The 17,160-nt window shown below is 59.6% G+C and overlaps 1 protein-coding gene across 7 annotated transcripts in view; it reads left to right on the top strand.

The window, feature by feature from the left end:
• The window catches only part of MAN2A2 (mannosidase alpha class 2A member 2), a 62,682-nt gene that overhangs the window by 27,517 nt on the left and 18,005 nt on the right, over positions 1-17,160 (top strand). For 5 of the 7 annotated variants that reach the window (XR_012647092.1, XM_075006437.1, XM_075006438.1 and 2 more), the window contains 5 exons: positions 2,129-2,349; positions 9,332-9,514; positions 9,660-9,774; positions 10,598-10,665; positions 12,311-12,476. Coding sequence is in view for 6 of the 7 variants with exons in the window: in XM_075006437.1 (XP_074862538.1) it covers positions 2,129-2,349; positions 9,332-9,514; positions 9,660-9,774; positions 10,598-10,665; positions 12,311-12,476 (753 nt within the window). In the remaining variant the exon portion in view is untranslated. The remainder of the gene's footprint in view (positions 1-2,128; positions 2,350-9,331; positions 9,515-9,659; positions 9,775-10,597; positions 10,666-12,310; positions 12,477-17,160) is intronic. The other 2 variants (XM_075006440.1, XM_075006439.1) reach the window with 2 other exon arrangements.

Below are 17,160 nucleotides of genomic sequence, written 5' to 3'. Positions count from 1 at the left end.
TCACAACAGCACCCTGGCTCAGCACGGCATTACCAGTAGGCTGGTCACACACAGTCACTTGGTCATTATGGGGGGCTCAAATTCCCTCACGGTTTCCTCTTTCTGGACCACTTTCTATCTCCTGAGAAACCTTTACACCGTCTGCTCCGGACCCTTCCAGAGCACAGCCAGTGGTTTCACCCTCACGCAGGTCCTGGCCATCAGGAACTGAAACAAACTTCTCCACAGGCAAAGGGCTGCTCTGGCTCTGGCTCTTAGGCTGCGTCTACACGTGCACGCTACTTCGAAGTAGCGGCAGTAACTTCGAAATAGCGCCCGTCACGTCTACACGTGTTGGGCGCTATTTCGAAGTTGAAATCGACGTTAGGCGGCGAGACGTCGAAGTCGCTAACCCCATGAGCGGATGGGAATAGCGCCCTACTTCGACGTTCAACATCGAAGTAGGGACGTGTAGACGATCCGCGTCCCGCAACATCGAAATAGCGGGGTCCTCCATGGCGGCCATCAGCTGGGGGGTTGAGAGATACTCTCTCTCCAGCCCTTGCGGGGCTCTGTGGTCACCGTGGGCAGCAGCCCTTAGCCCAGGGCTTCTGGCTGCTGCTGCTGCAGCTGGGGGTCCGTGCTGCATATACAGGGTCTGCAACTAGTTGTTGGCTCTGTGTATCTTGCACTGTTTAATGAAAGTGTGTCTGGGAGGGGCCCTTTAAGGGAGCGACTTGCTGTTGAGTCCGCCCCGTGACCCTGTCTGCAGCTGTGCCTGGCTCCCTTATTTCGATGTGTGCTACTTTGGCGTGTAGACGTTCCCTCGCTGTGCCTATTTCGATGTTGGGCTGAGCAACGTCGAAGTTGAACATCGACGTTGCCAGCCCTGGAGGACGTGTAGACGTTATTCGTCGAAATAGCCTATTTCGATGTCTCAACATCGAAATAAGCTATTTCGAAGTTGGGTGCACGTGTAGACGTAGCCTTACTGACAAGCCCCTTTCCTGATCACTCTCCTTCACCCACTCCCATTTCCTGCAGGTGCCACAGACTGCTCAGGAAAACGTTCAGAGGAATTCTCTTCCTCAGGCGCTCCCTTAAACAACAGCTCACCCTTCTGTGGCTCCACAGGGGAGCTGCTCTCTTGAGCCACCACCAACTCCTTGTGACTTTCACGTACACCCAGAATCATTCCTGGCCCATCAGGCGGATTTCCCTACAACCCACTTCTGGGCAGACAGCTCGTACCACTAGACAGAAGGTTAGGATCACTTTCCTCTGGTGTGCTATCAGCTTTCGTATTTCCATCAGGCAGCATAACCACAGCGCCATTCTGATCTCCCTGGCTCCTGGCTAGCAGATGACTCTGGTCAGACAGAGTCCTTTCACCCCCTCCCAGCAACACCTCAGCATCAGGCAAAGAGCAAGCACCAGAATCGTCTGGTCTCTGGGATTCCCTGCTGATAGTAACTGAATCAGACCGAGTTAAAGCATCATCCTCCCTAAAAGACATGGCTTCCAGACCCAGTGTAAAAATCCAGTTACATGACACAGGGCGTACAGGGAGCCCCGCCTGATGTCTGTAGGGTGCCAGGGCGTATGGGGAGCCCCGCCTGATGTCTGTGGCGTGCCAGACGGGACAGGTGGGAGGCTGGGCCTTGGTCCCTGAGATGAGACTGGGGCAGTGCTGGCTACTGGAGGGAGGGGCAGAGCGAGCTTCACCAGCCAGGCCCCGGCCCCTGCTGTGCCATTGTGCTGAGCCTGGGAGATGCCCCATCAGGACAGAGCAAGGCAAGGCCGCGCTCATGGCTCCAGCTCCCGGCATGACAGACTGTCACCCCCGTGGGATGCGGGAGGGCGCATGGGGCTCCCCTGGCATTGCTGTCAGGACTCCAGCCTTACCCAGGCACCTGCTCACTTGGTCTGTTACCGTCCTGGGGCCTTTGCTGGCCCCTGTCACAAGAGCGGCCATCCCGGGCCAGCCCAAAGTCCAGCCAGCCCATGGCTGCCGGCTGACAGCAGCCAGAGCCCGGCACCTCTGTGGGAGGAAGAGAACAGGCAGATGACATGGGAGCCTTGGGCAGCCGGTTCCCAGCCCCTGGCAGCCCCTCCCTGTGGCCCCAGGGCTGCTGGATGACGGGCACAGGGCTGTGGTCTCCCGCAGGCGCAGTTCGGGACCCTCTCAGATTACTTTGACGCTCTTGCCAAGAGGATGGGAATCGTCCCTGGGATGAGGCCACCTGGCTTCCCTGTGCTGAGCGGAGACTTCTTCTCCTACGCAGACCGGGAGGACCACTACTGGACTGGCTACTACACCTCGCGGCCCTTCTACAAGAGCCTGGACCGGGTGCTGGAGGCCCACCTGCGGTGAGGCTCTGGGTGCAAGGTGCTGCGGGTGGCTGCGGGATCTCGGGACAGGGGAGCTTCAGGGTACAGGTGAGGGGTGTTTGGGCACAAGGGCTCTGGAGCTGGGGAAGGGGATTCGGAGCCTGGGAGACCAGGGTGAGGAGACTTCAGGGCCAGAGTGAAGGGGTTTGTGGGCAGGGCAAGGTGGGATTGAGGGTGCAGGATGAGAGGGTTTGGGGGTGGGGCCGGGGGCTTGGGGACAGAGGAGTTCAGGGGGAGGGTGAGGGGGATTTATAGTGGGGTGTGTAATAATGGGGAGGTTTCTCCAGGCACCGCTGGGAGGGCCAGCGCAGGGCACACTGCGTAAAACGGCTCCGCCAGCCCGGGGGTTCTCCGCCGCAAGGCACCGCAGCCGTCACACGAGCCCTTCTGTCGCCACACGGCCAGCAGAAGTCCCACCAGCAATTCCCCCGACACTCCGGCTTCCCCTGGGCCACAGCCGGTGCCACGAGCAGGTCGCCGGTCCGAGCCCTTTGTGAGCAAGCGGCCGTGGCCTCTGGCTACTGGGTCACACACAGGTTGCCAGAGCAGCTCCTGGGGTGTGGAATCTGATACGGCCCTTTGTGCGCCGAGCTCGGCCTCACTTGACAAGGACCCTGGCGCCGTAGGTGCCCCAGCTCCTGCTGTGCTCTCCCAGAAACCCCCGTTGCACACACCAGCCAGAGCCAGCACTCCTAACGCCACCTAGAAAATGCCACAGACGTGTGAGCAGCACACACGGGGCAGCCACTCGCCAGCTCCCCACAGGCGCCTCGCCGGGCCCTGGGCGCCGGAGGTTTGGGGCAAACCTAGGACAAGGGTTGTAGCAATGTATTTACACATTCACCTTAAAACCCAGTAAGTCACAGTGGGGTTCAGGGGCAGGGTGAGGGGTTTGGGGGCGGGGTGAGTGTGGTTTGGGGATGGCAGAGTTTAGGGTGCAGAGTGAGGGGCTTGGGTGGGGAGGGTGGGGTTCATGGGGCCAGGTGCGGGGTGAGCATGGTTGGAGAGGGCTGGTCTGGGTTCATGGGGCCAGGTGTAATATGACAGGCATTGTGGGCACAGCTGAGGGAACAAATGCAGGGTATTTTGTTTAAAACCTGGCCACTGACAGCCCCAGGCTGGGAATTCCTTCTCACTAAGGCAAATCCAACCAGCCACCACAGCACCTCTGCCAGCCCCACTGGCCAGCCAGAAGCCACACAAGCAAACCCCCAGACTTCCCAGCTGCTCTACCAGCCCAGACCAACAGCCCCCAAATCAGGTGAGAGGTTATTAAACCTATTTCACCAACTCCACACAGGTTCTCCTGGGCCCCAAAGGCTCCAGCCCCAGCCCCTGGTCACTGTGTACCTGGACTTAACCCAAAGCAACACGCAGCGCCAGTCCTTTGGAGGCTAAAACCTAAAGGTTTATTAGCAAAGAAGGAAACAATAGGGTGACAGAGAAACCGGTTACGGCGACACATTACATGCATCAGTTACAGTTATCGATGGAGCCAGTGTGTTATCTGCTGATTTCTTGAAAACATCTGAAAGTCGGGCCCATGGGCAGCAGGACCCCGGTTCACACAGGCTCAGCTCACAAAGGCTGGAGACAGGCTGGTCACTGCTGGGGCCGTCCTACAGCTTGCCATGTGGAGGGGAAAAGTCCTTTCTTCTCCCGTAGGCCATGTGGTGCCAGTTGCCCAGGTGGGCTGCTGTGGCAAGTTGCCATTGGTTGCCGAGTTCGCCCACAAGCCCCAGTCCATGTACGTAGTACGCGGAATCGATGTCTGGGCCTTTATTGTTCAGTCCATTGTCCTGGCTGGGGTGGAAGCTCACCTGCCATTGTGAAGCTCAGCACTGAACCCTTTCTCACACAGCTACAGAGCTAACATAGAATCATAGAACACTAGGACTGGAAGGGGCCTCGAGAGGCCATCGAGTCCAGTCCCCTGCCCCGACAGCAGGACCGACCACTATCTACACCATCCCTGATAGACATCTATCTAATCTGTTCTTAAATATCTCCAGCGAGGGAGATTCCACAACCTCCCTTGGCAACTTATTCCAGTACTTGACCACCCTGACAGGAACTTTTTCCTAATGTCCAACCTAAACTTCCCTTGCTGCAGTTTAAGTCCATTGCCTCTTGTTCTCTCCTCAGAGGCCAAGAAGAACAAGTTTTCTCCCTCCTCCTTATGACACCCTTTAAGATATCTGAAAACCGCTATCATGTCCCCCCTCAATCTTCTCTTTTCCAAGCTAAACAAGCCCAATTCTTTCAGCCTTTCTTCATAAGTCATGTTCTCCAGACCTTTTATCATTCTAGTTGCTCTTCTCTGGACCTTCTCTAATTTCTCCACATCTTTCTTGAATTGGGGTGCCCAGAACTGGACACAATATTCCAGCTGAGGCCTAACCAGTGCAGAGTAGAGCGGTAGAATGATTTCTCGTGTCTTGTTCACAACACACCTGCTAATGCATCCCAGAATCATGTTTGCTTTTTTTGCAACAGCATCACACTGTTGACTCATATTTAACTTGTGATCTACTAGAACCCCTAGGTCCCTTTCTGCTGTACTCATTCCTAGACAGTCTTTTCCCATTGTGTATGTGTGAAACAGATTATTCCTTCCTAAGTGCATCTGTAACTTCACACCCAGGTGTGGCACAGTGTGATGGGGTTCTGGGGTCCCCCAAGCTCTGCACCCTGTCCGCAGGCAGGAGAGTCTCTTACTCAGCAGGAAAACAGCAGGTTAATTAGCCGACAGGACACAGCATCATACAGAGGAGTCAGTACAGCAGGCAGAGACAGCCAGTTCAATCCATGTTGGGGAGAGGAGGCCCCGAGGGGCCCCCAGAGCTGGGGCCTGGCCCCCTCCTTTGTCTCTCTCTCTCTCCCAGCCCAGACTAACTGCTTCCAACTCCTAGTTCCAATTCAAACCCCTCAGGCTCCACCTCCTCCTTTGTCTGCAGTACAAAGGTGTTACCTGGTCATCAAGGTTACCCTCAGCAGGAGCCCCACACCCTCTGTGAGCCACTCACACACACACAGGTATCCCCCACTCCATCACATCTCTCCCCCCTTCCAGACCGAACTGAGCGGGGTCACTCAGCCAGTGACCTGGGGAAGTTCGGGGCTCTCCCCTTGTGACAGGGCATCGGCTGTACCCTCTGTTCTCCCCTTGATGTGCACCACCTCCACGTCATAGTCCTGCTGGGGGAGGCTCCAAGTCAGGAGCTTGGTCTTGGCCCTTTTCATGTGATGCAGCCGGGCAAGTCCCTTTAGTTCCCTTGGGTTGGTCGGTCTCCCTGCTTCGGCCCCGGTCCGTCAGCCACTTTCTCAAGTCGGGCAGGCAGAGCCCATACAGATGCTGCAGCACCAACAGGTCAAACAGGTCTTTTGTGGTCTGGGTCCTGCCCCATCCGACCACCAGTCCATACCGCTGCTCCAGCCAATGTTTGGAATTCAGTTACAGTCCAGTAAAAGAAGGTACAAATGCTTCCACCCTTGGCATTTAGCCAGACCACCACAATGGTTGTGTGCCTCAATTTCCCCTTTCATGCCACACAATAGGTTTGGAATGTTTCTTCTCATGTTAGAGGTTGCAAGACTAGTTACAGGGAACAATGGTGACATTTCAGAGTTACAGACTCCTTCAACATACAATTCATGCTTCTACATTAATGTCATCATGTTACATGGCTCTTTCCAAACATTCAGTACATGGTACAATTCTACAGCTTTTGGTAGCAGCACCCCTTGGTTACAGCAGTCAGCATGAGTAACAGAACAAACCCATTGCAACTGCACATTTACGTTGCTCTTTGGTAGACCACAACTTTTGTGTAACCTCCTTGAGAATCTGGTATTTTGGGGATAAATGGCTGAGGCCTTTCTTAGCACCATCAAGTTCTAATCTTCTCCCTTGCCCCCTGGGGTGGAAATCTGATCTCTCTGGCTGTGCCCTCCCTTCTAACAAGAGCTGGGCCATTGATGATCTCAGGGAGACGGCCCCCTTCCAGCCAGTCTGGAAATTTGCAAACCAAAATGCTTTCTGAGAGTTGTTTTGTGAGTCCCAGACGCAGAATCCACATGAAGGAATTCCTGTTTATCCCTTACTGGCCCACCAGGCCCACAGCATTTTTGTCCTTTTATCTCCAACTTCTGCCTCCCCGTGGAATCAGAATTGGAGTCCAGTGTGAGAATATAAGTGTTTCTAGCATCTGGAGATGGGGAATTGCTGAACCTCTCCTGCATTCTACAGAGATTGACTGTGCAGCAGTTTTACTTGGTTCTTACAGGGCTGCTCACATTCCCTGATAGTTTTTACTTTACTTGCACCAGCTTCCAATTCCTGAGAAACTTTTACACTGCCTGCTTTGGACCCTTGCAGAGCACAGCCAGTGGTTTCACACTCAGGCAGGTTCTGGCCATCAGGGGCTGAAACAAACTTCTCCCCAGGCAAAGGGCTGCTCTGGCTCTTACAGACATGCACCTTTCCTGTTCACTCTCCTTCACCTCACTCCCATTTTCTGCAGTCCCCACAGACAGCTCAGGAAAAGTTTCAGGGAAATTCTCTTCCTTAAGAGCTTCCCCAAACAATAACTCACCCCTGTCTGCCTCCACGGGGGCACTGTTCCCTTGAGCCACAACCAGCTCCTGGGTTTCAACTACACCCAGGATCACTTCTGGCCCATTAGGCAGATTCCCACGTAATCCCCCTCCAGGCAGACAGCCAGTACCACCGGACAGAAGGTTAGGATCCCTTTCCTCCCTTCTGCTACCAGCTCCTTTATCTTCATCAGTTAGCGTAACTCCATTGCCCGTCTGTTCTTGTGTCCTGGCGACAGGATGACTCTGGTAGGACAGAGTCCTCTCACCCCCTCCCAGTAACACCTCAGCATCAGGCAAAGAACAAGTACCAGAATCGTCTGGTCTCTGGGATTCCCTGATGATACTAACTGGATTAGACCAAGTTAAAGCATCATCCCCCCTGAGAGACACAGAGGTAGGCCCACTTCCCATCTGGGCTTCAGCTGCCCTCAGATCCAGCTCTGGGATCTTGGCTCCATCTCGAGCCCCCACAGGCTCAGGCAAAGGATTCACTTCCCCAGAAGCAGAAGCACTTTTCTTGCACCAAGGACCAGTGTCCTTAGCAGGGATACCACTGCCCCATCCCAGAGCCATTCCCTCTGCTCCAGCCCCCATGGCTGGATTCAGAGACACACCTGGAATGCTCTTTTTTGGTGGATCCTTCTCCAGCCACCCTAGGCTGGGGAATCTTCCTCAGACAATGGGCTAGTTTCCTCATTGGCACCTTTTTCAAACGCAGGCTCTGCTCTCTCCCAAGGCTGCTGCTGCTGTTCAACACAGACAGACAATGGGAGACACTTTCTCCTTTGTCCCAGCCCCCCGGCTGGTCTCCACACACACACACAGAAGGTGAAGCAGCTTCTCTCACAGACAACTTGCCATTCCCAGTGGACAAGCTGCTTTCCTGCACAGACACACAGGCACCTTCCTCGGCCCAGGCCTGGAAAACTCTCCGCAGGTCTGTCTTGGCCACTAGTAGATGATGGGTTGGAATCGCTCCTTCCCTCCTTGAGCTGTGGCAGGCCACTCGGTTCAGAGCTCCAGGCAGTCCAGGGTTCCCTGCCCCGATCCGGGCTCACCTCTGCAGGATTCTCCCCAGCCCTCAGCTCCGCCACTGCACATCCACGCTGCCTTGTCCAGCTTCTTTAATCTCGATTCGGTTTCCAGGTGCTGCCACTTCACAGAGGAGTTGCTCAGCGTGGTTGCAGGCTCTCAGGCTGATGCCCTCTGCATCCCACGCTTCCTGGAAGAATCCCTTCAGTGTGCCAGGCTTCTTGTGGGTCACAAGCTGCCCGGGGTTAGGCCATAGGCCCCTCTGCCCTCTGGGACCGACTCCAACAGACTCCCAGCGGAACCCCTTCTTCAGTGTGACACCCGCTCTCAGGGACCATGAGCACCCTGTCTTGGGAAGGACTCATTCAGCGTCAGCCTCCTCAGGGGTCACTTGTTCCTGGGGGTTGGGCTCTCGGCCCCTCCACCTTCTGGGACCGACTCCAACAGATTCCCAGGAGTAACCCCTCCTCGGGTGTGACACCCCCTCTCGAGGACCACAACCGCAGTTGCTTGGGTTCGGCCGCAGGCCCCTCCGCCTTGGGGAACTGTACCTCACTGCCCTTCAGCACACCTGGGTCTCGCAGGCCCCACTTCTTCTGGGGCCCCAGTCACTTACTGCTGGATGCTCCATCCTCGGGGTGCAGAACATCCCACTTCTGACACCAGTGTGATGGGGTTCTGGGGTCCCCCAAGCTCTGCACCCTGTCCGCAGGCAGGAGAGTCTCTTACTCAGCAGGAAAACAGCAGGTTAATTAGCCGACAGGACACAGCATCATACAGAGGAGTCAGTACAGCCGGCAGAGACAGCCAGTTCAATCCATGTTGGGGAGAGGAGGCCCCGAGGGGCCCCCAGAGCTGGGGCCTGGCCCCCTCCTTTGTCTCTCTCTCTCTCCCAGCCCAGACTAACTGCTTCCAACTCCTAGTTCCAATTCAAACCCCTCAGGCTCCACCTCCTCCTTTGTCTGCAGTACAAAGGTGTTACCTGGTCATCCAGGTTACCCTCAGCAGGAGCCCCACACCCTCTGTGAGCCACTCACACACACACAGGTATCCCCCACTCCATCACACACAGACACATAAGTAACACAGGCTCAGGGCATCGCTGGCTCCCTGAGAAGCTCGCTTGGCCCCCCAGCAGGACACCCATTGCAGCAATGTGCAGTGGTGACAGAACTGGCTTTCACATTTAAACCCCGTAGCGTCCGACAGGGTGAGGCATTCGGGGTGGGCTGTGCAGCACGAGGGGTGTTCCAGGTGGGTCCAAGTGGCCTGGGGGTGGGTGAGGGAGTGTCAGGATGGGCAGCAGCTGATAGGCCTGTGTTGGGCCCAGGGGTGCAGAGATCCTGTACAGCCTGGCGCTGAGCCACGCCCGGCACACTGGCATGGACAGCAGGTACCCGCTCTCAGACTACGCCCTGCTGACCGAGGCCCGGCGCACCCTGGGTCTCTTCCAGCACCACGATGCCATCACGGGCACTGCCAAGGAGGCCGTTGTGGTGGATTACGGTGTCAGGTATGGCCCTGCACTGGGGGGGCCCAGGGCTCTGGGGAGCCTGGGGGAGCCCTGCCCGGGCGGGGTCCTTGGGGGGAGGGGCTGGTAGGGGTGTGGTGATGCCAATTCTCTGCCTTTCCCCGGTGGCTCTGGTGCGGCTGGCCAGGCTGCTCCACTCTCTGGTGAACCTGAAACGCGTCATCGGCAATGCTGCGCACTACCTGGTCGTGGGAGACAAGGAGGCCTATCACTACGATCCCACGGAGCCCTTCCTGGGCATGGTGAGCCTTGGCACCTTCTCTGCTGCCCTGACGCTGGCCCCGCTACCCTGGTCCCAGCCCCAGCCTGGCCCTGCCCTGGCCCCCCTGACCCCCCATCACTGTCCTGGTCCCAGCCCCAGCCTGGCCCTGCCCTGGCCCCACCTGTCCCTCCATCACTGCCCTGGTCCCAGCCCCAGCCTGGCTCTGCCCTGGCCCCACCTCTCCCTCCATCACTGTCCTGGTCCCAGCCCCAGCCCCAGCCTGGCCCTGCCCTGGTTCCACCTGTTCCTCCATCACTGTCCTGGTCCCAGCCCCAGCCTGGCCCTGCCCTGGCTCCACCTGTTCCCCCATCACTGCCCTGGTCCCAGCCCTGCCTTCCATCCCGCTGCCCTGACTGGCCCCCCTGCCCTACCCCAGCTCTGGCCCCAGCCGCCTTGCTCTGACCCTGGTCCTTCTGCTCTCACTCTGGTCCCAGACTTTCGCTGCTGCCCTGCCCTGGCCCCCGCCCCAGACCTGGCCCTGCCCTGCTGCCCTCGCCTGGCCTCAGCCCCATCCTGCTGCCCGGACTCCGGCCCTGGCCTGGCTCCCTTGTCCTGCCCTGCCCCAGCCACGTCCCTGACCCACTGCCCTGACTCTAACCAGACTCAGCCCCAAACGCAGGCTGCGGCTCCACTGTCCTGCCCTTGAGTGTGTCCGGGGACCACCCCTGCCATTAGGGCCTTCCCCGGAGCGGCTCCCGACTGCCCGGGCCACAGCAGAGGCCTCCCCACTGCCGTCTGCCCTGCCTGGAGGGGCTGGGGCCAGGGCAGGAGCCTCAGGTGCTGACGGTGCTCCTCACTGCCAGGGCGACGCGCGGCTCAACCAGGACTCGCTGCCCGAGAAAACTGTCATCAAGTTGGACACGTCACCCAGGTAGGAGCCGCCCAGCTCCTGGCCCAGGGATGGCCTCTCCGGGCTGAGGTTGGGCCCTGCCTGTGTGCTGCGTCCTGGGGCTCGGCCTGCCCTGAGGCTGAGCTCTTGGTTCTCTCCAGCCTGCTGCTGCAGTCCTCTGGGGTCGGGGCTGTCGGGGCCACAGGCCGGCGGTTAGCTGGGAACATGGGTCACAGGCTGGGGTGTCGGCTGGGACCATAGGGGGTCACAGGCTCTGGTTTTAGCTGGGGCCATAGGGGGGTCACAGGCAGTGGGGTTGGCTGGGGCCATAGGGGGTCACAGGCTGTGGGGTTGGCTGGGGCCATAGGGGGTCACATGCTGGGGGTTGGCTGGGGCTATAGGGGATCACAGGCCGGTGGGGGCTGTATGGGGCTGGAGGCCTTTGGGGACCAGGCCGGCGGGGCTGGAGGGGGCCGGGGGCCATTGGCCACATGCTGGGGGGGCTTTAGGGGGCCGTGGGCCATTGGCCGCATGCTGGGGGGGCTGTAGGGGACCGGGGACCATTGGCCACATGCCGGGGGGGCTGTAGGGGGGCGGAGGCCATTGGCCGCAGGCTGGGGGGGCTGCATGGGGTTGGGGGCCATTGGCTTCAGGCCAGGGAGGCTGTAAGGGACCGGGGGCCATTGTCCGCATGCCGGGGGGGCTGTAGGGGGCCGGGGGCCATTGGTTCCAGGCCAGGGGGGCTGTAGGGTGCCGGGGGGGCTGTAGGGGTCCGGGGGCCATTGGCTTCAGGCCAGGGGGGCTGTAGGGGGCCGGGGGCCATTGGCCGCATGCCGGGGGGGCTGTAGGGGCCCGGGGGCCATTGGCTCCAGGCCAGGGGGGCTGTAGGGGGCTGGGGGCCATTGGCTCCAGGCCAGGGGGGCTGTAGGGGGCCGGGGGCCTTTGGCTCCAAGCCAGGGGGGCTGTAGGGGTCCGGGGGCCATTGGCTCCAGGCCGGGAGGCTGTAGGGGACCGGGGGCCATTGGCTCCAGGCTCGGGGGGCTGTAGGGGGCCGGGGGCCATTGGCCGCATGCCGGGGGGGCTGTAGGGGGCCGGGGGCCATTGGCCGCATGCTGGGGGGGTCTGTAGGGGGCCGGGGGCCATTGGCTCCAGGTCGGGGGGCTGTAGGGGGCCGGGGGCCATTGGCTCCAGGCCAGGGGGGTTGTAGGGGGCCGGGGGCCATTGGCCGCATGCCGGGGGGGCTGTAGGGGGCCGGGGGCCATTGGCTCCAGGTCGGGGGGCTGTAGGGGGCCGGGGGCCATTGGCTCCAGGCCAGGGGGGCTGTAGGGTACCGGGGGCCATTGGCCGCATGCCGGGGGGGCTGTAGGGGGCCGGGGGCCATTGGCCGTATGCCGGGGGGGCTGTAGGGGTCCGGGGGCCATTGGCCTCAGGCCAGGGGGGCTGTAGGGGGCCGGGGGCCATTGGCTCCAAGCGGGGGGGGATGTAGGGGGCCGGGGGCTATTGGCCACATGCTGGGGGGGCTGTAGGGGTCTGGGGGCCATTGGCTTCAGGCCAGGGGGGCTGTAGGGGGCCGGGGGCCATTGGCCGCATGCCGGGGGGGCTGTAGGGGGCCGGGGGCCATTGGCTCCAGGCCAGGGGGGCTGGGCTGTTCCTGCCCTGCCTGTGGCTGAGTGCTGTCCCCGCACAGGTTCGTGGTGCTTTTTAACCCGCTGGAGCAGGAGCGGCTCAGTGTGGTGTCCCTGCTGGTGAACTCCCCGCACGTCCGTGTGCTCTCTGAAGAGGGGCAGCCCCTGGCTGTGCAGCTCAGCGCCCACTGGAGCTCAGCCACAGACATGGTGCCCGACGTCTACCAGGTACGGGAGGGCTGGCGACCTCCCCTGCGCACAGTGCGCGTTAGGGGCATTGCTGGGAAAAGGACAGATGTAGCCCCAGCAGGGGGGCCTCACTTCCCAGGCACCAGCCCAGCCCAGCCCAGCAGAGCTGACTCACGTGAAGCCACACACGTGTTTCCCTCGCACTCCAGGCCCTCTGTGGCACCACCAGTAGCTTGTGGGCATTAAAACCAGACTCTGATCCCAGGGGCCCAGCCACGCCCCCGGCCGGCTCCATCTGAAACTCAGCATCTCCCCCAGCCCGCAGCCCGGGCCTGCAGGGCGGTGTGCGAAAGGGAAGAAAAAACGAAGGTGGAAGTGAGAACTGGTGAAGGGACCCAGCTCTGGGTGCTGACACATAGCATGGGTGGAATAAACTGCTGGCTTAAGTCAGTCCCTGGGGCCCCCCGTCCCAGCATGCCCAGGGTGTGCATCCATTGCCCAGAGCTTGGGGCAGGGAAGGGGGCAGTGGTGGAGTTCAGGGGTTTGTGTATCTCCACGTGGGGGGTTCCGTTGTTCTGTGAGCTCCGTAACACGGGGGCCAGGACCCCCTCCAGGCGCAGCGCAGGAGTTTGTGTATCTCCCCACATGGGGGGCTCCATTGTTCTGTGAGCTCCGTAACACGGGGGCCAGGACCCCCTCCAGGCGCAGCGCAGGAGTTTGTGTATCTCCCCACATGGGGGGCTCCATTGTTCTGTGAGCTCCGTAACACGGGGGCCAGGACCCCCTCCAGGCTCAGCGCAGGGGTTTGCAGTAGTGTCCATGCGTCAGCTTGAACCTTCCCCAGGGAGCATGTCAGCCAGGACCAGGCGTCTCCCAAGGCCTTGCTCCTCCGCTGGCCATTCTGCCTGGCTAGGCCCGTCAGCCCCCTCTGGCCACATGCTGCCCTGGGATGCTGTGATGGGGTTCAGGGGTCCCCCTGCACTGCACCCTGTCCGCTGGCAGGAGTGACTCTCACTCAGCAGGTACAACAGGAGGTTTGTTAGGCAACAGATGCCCAGTTTCTCACAGAAGCGACAGTACAGCAGCCAGAGACAGTCCTTCCAACCCGTCCTGGGGGGAAGACCCTGAGGGGTGCCCCCCTGCAGTGCAGCTTTCCCCCTCCTCAGGCTGGCTGCCTTCCAGCTCTCTCTTCCCCTCGCCTCTCACTGCCGCCCCCGATTCAAAAACCCAGCTCGGCTCCTCCCTCCTCTTTGTTCAGGGCAGAGGTGTTACCTGCCAGTGGTAGCCCCAGGGTCATCCTTAGCCACTGGGAGCTGCTCTCCTTGCCTCAGACATCCAGCCTGACTCACACATGCACTCCCCCCACTCCATCACAGATGCTCAGAATAACGCATGGAAGCACCACGGCAGAGCCAAAGCTCATAGGTCCAAGCCCAGCGGCACGTGCCCACCTGTGGCAGAATGCCGGCTGTGAATTGGGTCCCTCCCGCAGATGCCCTGTGGGGCCAGCTGCACACAGGGCTGGTCCCAGATGTGTGTCCGTGGCTGCAGAAGTGATCCAGATGGCCTGATTGTGTCACCACACCCCAGGGGGGAGGCCCTGAGCTGGGCAAAGCCAGCCAGGTACACACGGCTCTTGGCACCTCCACTGCCCACACCTCACAGCCCAGCCTCTCCCCCACCCCCAGCACACACAGCTCTGCTCCCCCTGGCCTCGGGTAGGGCCCCGCAGGCACGGCGTGGGTGCCAAGCTCTCCCGGGCTGGGTCCTGTTCCCCTGGCCCAGAGGCTGGTCTGGCACCACTCGGGCTGGAATCAGGACTCAAGCGCAGGCTGGCTCTGCTCCGAGCGCACACTCCTCCCTGAGCTGAGCCAGGGCAGTGGTCGTGCCCCCGGGGCCACCTCCCCTCTAGCGACCTCCTGGAGAAAGGGGGGACCAGGGAGGCAGCAGAATTTGCTGCTGATACGAAATGGCTGAGGACAGTTCAGCCCAAAGCAGCTGGTGAAGAGCTTCCAAAGGGCTGCACAGCCCTGCGTGCCTGGGCAGCACAATGCAAATGAAACGCAATGGGGCTAGAGCAACGCTCACACACTGGAGAAAACAGCCGGGCTCTGCGTACGCAGCGACGGGGCTAATTTCGCTCCAGCCACTCCAGAAAGGGACCTGGGAGTGGTCACGGCATGTGGGGTCCCCAGCCCTGTCCCCACCTGCCGCCAGAGGTGACTCGCGCTCAGCAGGTGGAACAGAAGGTTTATTACTCAAGAGTACAGTAGCAGTAATAGTCAGTCCAGTCCAGGCCCTTGGCCCCAGCCCAGGCTGCTTGCCCTCCAACTCCCAGTTCCAATTCAAACCCGCCAGGCCCCACCTCCCCCTTTGTCCTGTTTGCCAGGGAACAAAGGGGTCACCTGTGAGCTCACATTACCACTAGGCACTGATGCTGCCTGGTGCTGCTGAGGGGAACAACAGGGCACCAGGAGACACCTGCAGCCAAGCAGGGGAATAAAACCCTCAGGCCCCTGCATCACAGGAGGCCTCGCGGATTGTTCTGTGAAACCACCCACTCGACAGCTGCAGCAGTCACAGAACCAAAGAGAGTGTTGGGAATCATTAGAAAAGGGCTAGGGCCCAGGACAGAGAATATCACTGCCTCTGTGTAAATCCATGGTACGCCCACAGCTTGAATACCGCGTAGGGCTGTGCTTTCCTCGCTCCAGAAAGAGATTTCCATTGGGAAAGGTCCAGAGAAGGGCAGCGGAGGCGATGAGGGGTTTGGAACGGGTGGTAAAACGACTGGGCCTTTTCAGCTTAGAAAAGAGGAGTTTAAGGGGGACGTGATGGGCCTATGAAATCACGACTGCTGTGGAGAAAGTGAACAAGGAGAAGGTATTTACTTGTTCCAGATGAAATAGGCAGTGGGTTTGAAAGTACCACGAGGAAGTGTTTCTCCACACAGCGCTCGCTCGGCCTGTGGGACTCCTGGCCAGAGGAGCTTGTGAAGGCCAGGAACAGGATTCACAAAAACACTAGATAATTCATGGAGGTGACGTCCATCAGTTAGCCAGGCTGGGCAGGAACGGTGTCCCCAGCTTCCGTTTGTCTGAGGCTGGCAATGGGTGACGGTGGATGGATCACTTGGTTTCCTGTTCTCTTCACTCCCTCTGGGGCATCTGGCACTGGCTGCGGTCGGCAGGCAGGACGTTGGGCTGGACGGACCTTTAGCCTGAGCCAGTGTGGCCAATCTTGTGTTCATGCGGTGAGCTCCCTGTGGCATGTTCCCCAGATGGGACCCCTGGGAAGCCTTACGTGGCCCCCGAGGGCTCCACACCCCACTCCACGCTCAGCAGTGACTTGGCCAGCCTAGGGGTCAGAAGGTCTCCCAGCAGGCAGGAGGGCAACATTGACCAGAAGTTGTTAATACAGAGTAGGAGCACTGAGCAAAGTCCCTTGTGGGCAGGGGCGAACCACAAGGCCAGAACCGCGGCTCTCCTCTCACATGTTCCCCAGTCACGGACTGAGCGATATCCAGCAGCCCAGCCTCGTCCTGCCCTCGTCCCTCCTTTGCCCCTTGTCTCTGGGGCAGACTGCTGGCTTGGTCTCCCTCTCTTGCTTTGTTTTCTGATTCCTGCAGAGGATGGGCCCAGGGCACAGTTGGCCATTGGCTGGGCCCAGGCAGTCACAGCTGCGTTCTAGGGGCTCAGCCATGATCACACAGCCCTGGCCCATCACTAGGGCACTTGACTAACACATGGGGAAACTGAGGCATGCCCAGTATTTAGGCAAAACTAAGCTCATTCCCATTCTCTCACCCCACTTCCCCAAGGGAGAGCTCCCTGCCCTCCATGGGCTGAGCCTCTGCCAGGTCCTCTAAAATGGCAGGGCTTTTGGGCACAGCTAAGGAAATCAATCCAGGGTATGCTTGCTTAAATCCGGGTCACTCACAGCCCCAAGCTGGGATTTCCTTCTTACTAAGGCAGATCCAATCAGCCACAAATCTATCTCTGCCAGCCCCATTGCCCAGCCAGAAGCCACACGAGCAAACCCCCAGACTTCCCAGCTGCTCTACCAGCCCAGACCAACAGCCCCCAACTTCAGGTGAGAGGTTCTTAAAACCCATTTCACCAGCTCCACACAGATTCTTCCAGGCCTCAAAGGGCCCAGCTCCACTCCCAGGTCCATGTATGCTTGGTGCTCACCCAAACCACCTCGTGTGCCAACCCTGCAGCTCTGGACACCTAAAGGCTCATTAACAACGGAAGAAAGAGCAGGTTGCAGAGAATGGTTACAGCCAAACTCTGCAAACCCACCTTACAGCCATTGCTGCAGCCAGCCCTGTTCTGTGCTGAGTCTTGGAAATCTCTGAAAGTCCAGCCCCTGGGGGGGTGTCCAGGATACATAGACAATTGCTGAGAACTGGAGATCAGGCGAGCTGGAGCCTGCAGGCTGGAACATGGAGCGGGAGCAGGAACCAAAATGGACGCTCTAGGCCCATTTTATAGTTTGCTCCATCAGGCGCTGGAGGGTCAGGGTGACCTGACCCGGGTGGGCTACTGTGGGCTGCCGCCATGGGGTGCGTCCCAGGAGAGGAGTCCCACGTCCCTGAGATGTGTGTGGCTGTCTGAGCCTTTGTGCAGCCCATCACCCTGGCTGGGCTGCTGGGGAAATCACACCTCCTGTTGTGACTCTCGGCACGAAAACATTTCTAATCCCGCGACAGCGCTAAAAT

The sequence above is a fragment of the Carettochelys insculpta genome, chromosome 12 (genome assembly GCF_033958435.1).
Source record: "Carettochelys insculpta isolate YL-2023 chromosome 12, ASM3395843v1, whole genome shotgun sequence".
Classification (NCBI taxonomy): Eukaryota; Metazoa; Chordata; order Testudines; family Carettochelyidae; genus Carettochelys; species Carettochelys insculpta.
Note: the sequence above shows the minus strand (reverse complement) of the source record. Positions and strands in the feature narration are given on the sequence as shown.